General features: G+C 42.6%; 1 protein-coding gene across 1 annotated transcript in view; it reads left to right on the top strand.

The window, feature by feature from the left end:
• acap3a (ArfGAP with coiled-coil, ankyrin repeat and PH domains 3a) overlaps nt 1-10893 on the top strand; it is a 150255-nt gene that overhangs the window by 80532 nt on the left and 58830 nt on the right. The window contains exons 3-4 of the mRNA XM_084333348.1: nt 2282-2401; nt 5946-5999. Coding sequence (XP_084189474.1) covers nt 2282-2401; nt 5946-5999 — 174 coding nt within the window. The remainder of the gene's footprint in view (nt 1-2281; nt 2402-5945; nt 6000-10893) is intronic.

The raw sequence follows: 10893 nt of genomic DNA, 5'->3' as shown, positions 1-10893 counted from the left end.
AGCATTATTTATGCTATCATACACGAGTTATATGCAGGTGTATAAGTAGGTATATAGACGGATTATATGCAGACAGATTATACTTTTAGCACCCAGTTCTCTATTTATCTATTTCTCTAGTTCTCTAGTCCTTTAGTTCTCTAGTTCTCTAGTTATCTAGCTCTCCTGTTCTCTAGCTCTCTAGCTCTCTAGTTCTCTAGCTCTCTAGTTTTCTGATTTGGGAGAGAGTTATCCGTGTCCTGTAATATTTTTGGACCGCCTAGTACAGACCAGAGGACTAACATGACATGAATTCTTAAACTGGGCGTAGTTTTCCCTCGAACACGCCAAACTGATCAGGCTGCTCTGCAGCGTCCATGAAAGCAGCTTCGCCAACACGCCTCAGTTGTGGCACGAACAGCGGAGGATTCACATGACGACACGCGACCGGTCGTATAAATAAACATCTGAGAGACTGTTGACTCTCCGGGGAGCAGAAGATACGTCTCAATGCATCTCTTTGTTGTCGACTATTTCCTTCAATCCCTTCTGTAAAAAAAAGTTCTGTTTGCAGTTCCCAACATTACAGTACAGTAAATGGACACACGATGGTCCCTGCAGTGCAAGAATTATACACAATTTAGTATCCACAGTCCAGTGTAGAAATTATACGCAATTTAGTATCCAGAGTCCAGTGTAGAAATTATACACAATTTAGTATCCAGAGTCTAGTGTAGCAATTATACACAATTTAGTATCCAGAGTCTAGTGTAGAAATTATACACAATTTAGTATCCAGAGTCCAGTGTAGAAATTATACACAATTTAGTATCCAGAGTCCAGTGTAGAAATTATACACAATTTAGTATCCAGAGTCCAGTGTAGAAATTATACACAATTTAGTATCCAGAGTCCAGTGTAGAAATTATACGCAATTTAGTATCCAGAGTCCAGTGTAGAAATTATACACAATTTAGTATCCAGAGTCCAGTGTAGAAATTATACACAATTTAGTATCCAGAGTCCAGTGTAGAAATTATACACAATTTAGTATCCAGAGTCTAACACAGCAATTATACACAATTTAGTATCCAGAGTCCAGTGTAGAAATTATACACAATTTAGTATCCAATATTACGCAATTTAGTATCCAGAGTCCAGTGTAGAAATTATACACAATTTAGTATCCAGAGTCCAGTGTAGAAATTATACACAATTTAGTATCCACAGTCCAGTGTAGAAATTATACACAATTTATTATCCAGAGTCCAGTGTAGAAATTATACACAATTTAGTATCCAGAGTCCAGTGTAGAAATTATACACAATTTAGTATCCAGAGTCCAGTGTAGAAATTATACACAATTTAGTATCCAGAGTCCAGTGTAGAAATTATACACAATTTTGTATCCATGTCCAGTGTTGAAATTATACACAATTTAGTATCCAGAGTCCAGTGTAGAAATTATACACAATTTAGTATCCAGAGTCCAGTGTAGAAATTATACACAATTTAGTATCCAGAGTCTAACACAGCAATTATACACAATTTAGTATCCAGAGTCTAGTGTAGAAATTATACACAATTTAGTATCCACAGTCCAGTGTAGAAATTATACACAATTTAGTATCCAGAGTCCAGTGTAGAAATTATACACAATTTAGTATCCAGAGTCCAGTGTAGAAATTATACACAATTTAGTATCCAGAGTCCAGTGTAGAAATTATACACAATTTAGTATCCAGAGTCCAGTGTTGAAATTATACACAATTTAGTATCCAGAGTCCAGTGTAGAAAGTATACACAATTTAGTATCCAGAGTCCAGTGTAGAAATTATACACAATTTAGTATCCAGAGTCCAGTGTAGAAATTATACACAATTTAGTATCCAGAGTCTAACACAGCAATTATACACAATTTAGTATCCAGAGTCTAGTGTAGAAATTATACACAATTTAGTATCCACAGTCCAGTGTAGAAATTATACGCAATTTAGTATCCAGAGTCCAGTGTAGAAATTATACACAATTTAGTATCCAGAGTCCAGTGTAGAAATTATACACAATTTAGTATCCAGAGTCTAACACAGCAATTATACACAATTTAGTATCCAGAATCCAGTGTAGAAATTATACACAATTTAGTATCCAGAATCCAGTGTAGAAATTATACACAATTTAGTATCCAGAATCCAGTGTAGAAATTATACACAATTTAGTATCCAGAGTCCAGTGTAGAAATGATTCACGGATAAGGTAGCGTTCATTGAATCCCCGCCCTCTGTCTGTCTCTCCTCCCCAGTTGGTGAAGCTATGCAGTGGGATGATCGAGGCTGGGAAGGCGTACGTCGGCGCCAACAAGCTCTTCGTCAACGGCATCAGGGACTTGTCCCAGCAGTGCAAGAAGGACGACATGGTCTCGGTGAGGCTCCCTGCTGGGGTCAAATTCAAGTCGTCTCGTCTCTAGAAGTCTTTTGGTTTGATTTGTCACGTATAAAGTAGCCTACATGTAGCTACATTAGAGTGACATGCTTGGTTCTGTATGAACCTCCTAAGATTGTGCTTCATACAATAAACAAAGTAAAAAGAATAAAGTCCAAACACTATACAGAATATATAATATACAATATACAAACTTAAGTACAACCTGAAGTACATAATGCAATAATGCAGACAATGCGGTACAAAAATGCTAACTTAAAAAAAACTGCTAAATGAGGTATGCATGTAGTGCAAATCTTTTTGTAATAAATAGATAAAATATGGTGTCTATTGTCTAGATTGTAAATATAAAGAATGGAATACTTAAATAATATTTCATATTATAAAGATCAGAAGACAATATCTAAGTTAATTATGATCGTTTATTACAGATATGGATCCGTACAAGTATGAAGCATAAGAAATGTGAGAGGAAGGGTGCAAGTTTGAATACAGACCAGGGAACTTGGGTGTTGGTCAGTACATACACTGGTCCGTATTACATCAATACATAATCCTTATGATTAAAGTAAGCCAGATGTACACTACCCAAAGCCAGACTGACACTAGGGTGTATATGATAATATATATATATTCATACTAAGGCCTATGGTCTCTTAACATGCCAGAACATTCCTCTGTAATCAGGGAGGAATATCTCTAATATGAGTTACATTGAACCTTTATTAAATGCATATATAGTTCATTGTTAATATAAAAGTGATTATATGGAGAAGGATTGTGATATGGATTATGATATTGTCAGATGTGTAAAAATCGCCCTTACAGATGTCAAGCCAAGCAAGGAATATACCGTAAATATTAGGGATGCTCGATATTGGCTTTTTTACCGATACCGATATTCCGATATTGTCCAACTCTTAATTTCGATACCGATACCGATACCGATATCAACCGATACCGATATATGCAGGGTTTCCCCCCAAAAAAACTGAATAATTTCAGGTAATTAATAATTTCACTGGATGCATTCAAAAGGCTTTCTAAATGTAAGCATTATCTGTGCAAAATATGATAATTAAAAAAGTAAAAATTAACATTACATATCTCTTGTTGTTGAATTAAACCAACATGCATACTTTTGACAATAAATAAAATAAGAATTGGTTCTTACTTGCTTGCCTGGGTAAATAAAGGTTAAATAAATGTAAAAAAAAAAAAATTTTTTTTTTTTTTTTTTTTTTGATACCGATATTTTCCGATATCACATTTTACTGCCGATATCGGCCGATAATATCGGTCGGCCGATAATATCGGACATCCCTAGTAAATATAGATAGTCTATACCCCATAAATACACTCCTCTAGGATAAGTAAGTAAACCTTTATTTACAGTACTGTATATACAGTAGCGCCTTTCAATACAGTCATGTAAGAAAGTGTTTCACAAACTCAAAGATCAAAATATACAAAAGAACACAGAACCTAACAGCCTCTAACAGGTTAGAACACAGAACCTAACAGGTTAGAACACAGAACCTAACAGCCTCTAACAGGTTAGAACACAGAACCTAACAGGTTAGAACACAGAACCTAACAGCCTCTAACAGGTTAGAACACAGAACCTAACAGGTTAGAACACAGAACCTAACAGGTTAGAACACATAAGCTAACAGACTATAACGGGTTAGAACATAGAACCTAACCGGTTAGAACACAGAACCTAACAGCCTCTAACACAGAACCTAAAAGGTTAGAACACAGAACCTAACAGGTTAGAACACAGAACCAAACAGGTTAGAACACAGAACCTAACAGCCCGTGACTGATTAAGAAAACACCTGTGAATAAGTAGGTTTTAAGGAGGTTTTAAGTAGACGTGTCTGAAGCGTTCTTCTTCTACACATAATTTATTACTCATTGACTGGAAACAACCGATCCGGTAGCCTCTCTTCTGTTCCGACTCCTGTGAGAGGGACCTTCCTGCTGCTCTCTGTCTCCTGTGAGAGGGACGTTCCTGCTGCTCTCTGTCTCCTGTGAGAGGGACCTTCCTGCTGCTCTCTGACTCCTGTGAGAGGGACGTTCCTGCTGCTCTCTGTCTCCTGTGAGAGGGACGTTCCTGCTTCTCTCTGACTCCTGTGAGAGGGACCTTCCTGCTGCTCTCTGACTCCTGTGAGAGGGACCTTCCTGCTGCTCTCTGTCTCCTGTGAGAGGGACCTTCCTGCTGCTCTCTGTCTCCTGTGAGAGGGACGTTCCTGCTGCTCTCTGTCTCCTGTGAGAGGGACCTTCCTGCTGCTGCTCTGTCTCCTGTGAGAGGGACCTTCCTGCTGCTCTCTGTCTCCTGTGAGAGGGACCTTCCTGCTGCTCTCTGTCTCCTGTGAGAGGGACCTTCCTGCTGCTCTCTGTCTCCTGTGAGAGGGACCTTCCTGCTGCTCTCTGTCTCCTGTGAGAGGGACCTTCCTGCTGCTCTGTCTCCTCTGAGAGGGACGTTCCTGCTGCTCTCTGTCTCCTGTGAGAGGGACCTTCCTGCTGCTCTCTGTCTCCTGTGAGAGGGACCTTCCTGCTGCTATGTGTCTCCTGTGAGAGGGACGTTCCTGCTGCTCTCTGACTCCTGTGAGAGGGACGTTCCTGCTGCTCTCTGACTCCTGTGAGAGGGAACTTTCCTGCTGCTCTCTATCTCCTGTGAGAGGGACGTTCCTGCTGCTCTCTGACTCCTGTGAGAGGGATGTTCCTGCTGCTCTCTGTCTCCTGTGAGAGGGACGTTCCTGCTGCTCTCTGTCTCCTGTGAGAGGGACGTTCCTGCTGCTCTCTGACTCCTGTGAGAGGGACGTTCCTGCTGCTCTGTCTCCTGTGAGAGGGACGTTCCTGCTGCTCTCTGTCTCCTGTGAGAGGGACGTTCCTGCTGCTCTCTGTCTCCTGTGAGAGGGACGTTCCTGCTGCTCTCTGACTCCTGTGAGAGGGACCTTCCTGCTGCTCTCTGTCTCCTGTGAGAGGGACGTTCCTGCTCTCTGACTCCTGGCCCCTAGAGTCGTTCTGTCTCAGTAAGCCTGATTACTAATGGATTAGTCAGGGGGGCTCAGAGCAGACCTGGAAACCTCCTCTCTCTCCACCAGACTCACTCTATTAAACCCCCATCTTGGCTTCAACCGTAATGACTAATTCTTGAGTTCTCTTACTAAGCTCTTGTTCGTATTTGTACTTTCCGTTGTAAAGCACTGAATCAGGGCCGCAATTATCTTTCCCCCCTTTCCCGTACGTCCGAGGTTGGAGGGGAAAGAACTCCTGTATGAAAATAAGCGTCTGTGACATTAACCACAGATTTCACCTCCTTTTAACCTTTTCAATGTTTACATTTGCTACCTTTTCTTATGGATTCCATTAGAACCGGTGCAGAGGTCAGTGCAGTGTTTGAAAACGTTTCCTTTCTCCTTTTGGGCGTCAAGGAAACGGTAGTGAGTCTTTCCTCCTCGATCCACAGCATCGCTCTCTCCAGTTAGATGCTGACGCTGTTGTTTTCTGTGCAGGAGTGTCTGGAGAAGTGTGGCGAGAGTCTGCAGGAGATCATCAACTACCACATGGTGAGTCTGTCCTCACACTGTCCTCACACTGTCCTCACAAGCTCCACATACATACAGAGTCAAGAGGAGGAAAGTAACTCATTACATTTAGTCTAGTTACTGTATTTGAGTGTATTACGTTTTTGTTTGAAGTAAAACTATGTTTTGAGTATTTTTCAAAAGCTTATACTTTTACGTAGGAGTGGGAATCACTCCAGGCCCTGTGATGCCTTATTATCACCATACTAGAGTCACAATATTGTTATATATTGCCATTTATTACCTTTTTTCAACTGCAAATTATGTTCACAGCGGAAAACTTGTAAAATATATATACATCATCCGTTTAATCAAATAAGATACATTTCTTTGATTTTGGATAAGAGTTCACCTCACTCCAATTCTTTTTTTATTGCAGCAAAATGGCATTGTCGAGCAAAAAGCATTTTTTTTTTAAATATCATACGATATAAAAGAATATTGTATTAAAAAGATATTTCATATTTCATGAGATATCTCTGTATGGATTTTTTCCCCCACCCCTAATATTTACTCTAGTTACTGTAGTTTAATTGATAATGTAAATGTTTTTGTTTTGAGTATTTTTCAAAAAGCCTGTACCTTTTTATTGTCGTTTGAAAAGAACTAAATGCTTAAATACCTTTTCCCAGTGCTACTCTTTTAGTTTCACTTAGTAATTTAGTAATTATCCAACAGTACTCTCACTCCTACTGAAGTTAAACGTTTACTGACTCTGCCTGAGTAATAAATATACTGCATGTCAGCTCTCTTTCAACTTTATGGACACCAGCAGCACATGACATCATCCCATCTTGAAAGACTAACACAGACGGCCCTTTATGCCCCTCTGGGGTCCCGTGTCCCTGTTAGCACAATAGCCGGGGTCAAGCTGACCTGTGCTTTAAATCATCCAACATGGAGCGCGTCTTTCACAGCTCGTTTTAATACGTCTTTGTCTTGTCGTCGCTGTATGTGTGGTCTCAGAATATACCCATCGACATCTGTCAAGTCAGGCTGGGTCACGTCTCAAGACGATACCGCGATGTATCAGGGGGCAAACGAAGCTTCTATGCCTCAGAGTACGCTACTGCGCCTATATATGCTACTATGCTATTATGCTATGAGTGAGAGGAATCCGTTGTAAAGCGCTTTGGATAAAAGCCGTTATATAAATGCACCATTTACCATCGAGAAGTCCGACATGTTATTTCCGCGGTCGAGCAGAAGTTCAATCAATATCTGTAAACATGAGCTACTCTCTCTCTCCAAAGGCCAGAAACCAGATAAGACTCAGACTTGTGACGTCATCGGGTATAAAGTCTGGAGCTGAGAGGCTGATTTTGTTCTCAGTTCTGCAACGTATTCTCAATTAAATTCCAATTCATTGTCTACAGAGCAGCGTCCGACCGACCTCACAAATGAGGGTTTTCATCAGAGGGTTGTTTATGTTCGCTCATATCTAGGGATGTCCGATATTATCGGCCTACCGATATTGGCATTAAAATGTAATATCGGAAATGATCGGTATCGGTTTTTACATTTATTTAACCTTTATTTACCCAGGCAAGCAAGTAAGAACAAATTCTCATTTTATTTATTGTGAAAAGTATGCATAATGTTGTGTTAATTCCACGACAAGAGATATGTAATGTTAATTACCTGAAATTATTCCGTTTTTGGGGGGGGGGGGGGGGGGGGGGGGGATTAAGAGTTGGACAATATTGGTATATCGGGATATCGGTAAAAAAAAAAGAAAAGCCAATATCGAACATCGCTACTCATATCTCATGGACTGTCTTGGACCAGAGGAATGATGACATGCATGAATTCTGAAGATTGGGCGTAGTTCCTCCGCGTCAATGCAGCTAAATCTACCCCCCTGACAGGGAACAGATCCTCTGATTCACCGCGGTGCTCTTCCCCCGACCCCCTGCCCCTCCTGCCTCCTTTGAAGTCCATTAGCTTGAACCCCCGTTGCATGTTTGATGGCACTTTAAAGAGCGAGAGCGTGAGTAGATCACATTCCTCTCTTTAGGCCACGGAGATATATGTGTGATAGAGAATCACCAGCGCTTGATCTATAGAGAGAGAGAAGGATAGATGGGGGGGGGGGGGGAGAGAAAGAGGGACAGCGAGAGGTCAGTAGTACAATATGGCAGGTTAATGGCCTGGGTCACAAAGGCAAGGGTGAATTAACTTTAGGCGCAAGACGGTAATGGCCTGGATTGTCACGCAGGATTGTGGAGTGCCTGAGGGGGGGAGGGGGAGGGGGGGGGGTGCGTGCACATGTGTTTGTGTGACAGCGAGTGCACGTGTGCTGAGTGCTTTCGATTTGCGTACAGTAGCCTGATAAGTGGGTGTGTGTGTGTGTGCGCGCGCTGATGTGCGGACGGTGATCCGAGTGGCTCTGAATGGATGGACCAGCGGAGCGGCGAGGCAGCGGAGCCCCCAGGCCGCCGTCACACAGCGGCTGAAAGGAAGAGCTTATCCAGCGGTGTAGCCACAGCACCTCTCACACACAGGGCTGGGTCGTTCTTAGAGCCTCACGGTCATCTCCCTGTTTACAGCCAGGCTGCCCATCAGCAGTGATGTCCTGGCGGTCAGTAGTGTTGTCCTGTTGTCCTGGCGATCAGTAGTGTTGTCCTGACTATCAGTAGTGTTGTCCTGACTATCAGTAGTGTTGTCCTGACTATCAGTAGTGTTGTCCTGACTATCAGTAGTGTTGATCCATCATCTCCTGGTCCCCCGCTGCAGCGGCAAAATATCTCACCAAGCTGCAGCGGGTGATTCGCTCCGCGGAGAGGGTGATCGGCTGTCCCCTGCCCTCCCTCAGGTCCCTGCACGACTCCAGGAGCGCTGAAGAGGGCGAGGAAGATCATGGCCGACCCCTCCCACCCCCGGCCACGGCCTCTTCACCCTGCTCCCCTCTGGGAGAAGGCTGAGGATCCCAAAGGCTGTGAAAGCTCGTCACAGACTGAGGGCTAGATCCACAAAGAATGGATTGCACGGAGCAAGTTGCACCCTTACTTACAATTCATTATGAATTGAAAATGGGGGACCCTGATGTAAACAAGACGAAAGTCTTTCCCTGGTCTGCAACCCCTTAACAATTGTGTGTATTGAGCCGTACTGTATTGTACCCATTCTGCAATCTGTTAATACAATTTTCATTCAATCAATCACCATGCAGATTGATTGATTGAATGAAAGTTTTATTAATGTATACACCTGCATATGTATGATAGCATGTGCAATAATGCTGTATATATTTGTTCTTGTCTCTCTGAGTCTTATGCTAGAACCATAAGAGGAGGATGAGGTCAGAGCCACAGTAGTGTTCCTCCAGACGTTATTCAGCGCAGAGAGAGACAACGCTGCTTCTTACAACGTGATTTGTCTCTCAGTGCCGAAGGGGAAGCCATTTTCTCACATTTCTCTGATGTCACTGACTCTTCCTCTTCATATTATTCTATAGGTCTCGTGCACCAAACCGACGTTAATCTCCACAACAACAACATTATCAGACGTTCTATGGCAGACTTTATATGGAGCACCAGCCAAATGGCCACTATAGTGACTTCATTTGAATGGGAATGGCTGTTCTATGCACTCCGGTTCTATGACTTGAGCGCTAAAAGGCCGAGAGAGACGGCCTGAGGAGGCAGGCAGCGGCACAAAGAGAAACAGAGTGCTCCTACACCCAGAGAGCTGGACGACGCTCAGAGGCAGGGAAAGGCACAGAAATATCACACTCGAGTAACAGCAATGTTACTTTGATTAGATTTTACTTAAAGGAAAACTCCAACATTTGGGGAAATTAGTTATTTGGCATCTACCCTGGAGTTAGACAAGAAGATGCATACCCTTTTTCTTCTCTGTGCATGCAGTAGGAGTAGGAAGACGCGCACCGTTAGCCTAGCTTAGCATCAGTCACTGGAAGTAGGTTCCTCCATTAGCCTAGTTCCCAACGTCGTCCTACTCCTACTGCATGCACAGAGAAGAAAAAGGTATGTATCTTCTTGTCTAACTCCAGGGTAGATGGCAAATAAGCTAATTTCCCAAAATGTTGGAGTTTTCCTTTAAGTAAAATCTAATCAAAGTGGAAATCTACTTGAATAAAAGTACAAAGTAAAGAGTAAATGTTACTGCATTACTTTTTTAAATGCCGTGTTAGAGACGCTGTTTTTAAACATGAAATGTTTTTTAAGGATAGAAAGTTACTTTTAATTAAACATCTTTTACTAAATAAAGAGCATGAACAAAGTACAGCGAGCACGACCACAGCTAACTGATGCCTCTGTGCCAATAATGATCAGTCGTACAGGTAATTCGACCAGTCGTACAGGTCATTCGACCAGTCGTACAGGTCATTCGATCAGTCGTACAGGTCATTCGACCAGTCGTACAGGTCATTCGATCAGTTGTACGGATCATTCGACCAGTCGTACAGGTCATTCGATCAGTTGTATGGATCATTTGATCAGTCGTACAGGTCATTCGACCAGTTGTACAGGTCATTCGATCAGTCGTACAGGTCATTCGATCAGTCGTACGGATCATTCGATCAGTCGTACAGGTCATTCGATCAGTCGTACGGATCATTCGACCAGTCGTACAGGTCATTCGATCAGGCGTACAGGTCATTCGACCAGTCGTACAGGTCATTCGACCAGTCGTACAGGTCATTCGACCAGTCGTACAGCTCATTCGACGAGAGTCTCGCTCACCTGAGTAAATACTTGGAGTGAAAACGTACTTCGAGGAGCGAGGAGTCGCCCGCTCCCTGTCTTCACTCAAGAGTCAGACCTTATTCAACAGGCAGTCATGCTTCATTGAGAGAGTGTGCAGACATGCAGGCGGCTCCCGACTCCTCAGAGATGAACTGGACCGAAAA

This window comes from Notolepis coatsorum, assembly GCF_963971535.1.
Source record: "Notolepis coatsorum genome assembly, chromosome: 17".
Taxonomy (NCBI): domain Eukaryota; kingdom Metazoa; phylum Chordata; class Actinopteri; order Aulopiformes; family Paralepididae; genus Notolepis; species Notolepis coatsorum.
This window is presented reverse-complemented; position numbering and strand designations above follow the sequence as displayed.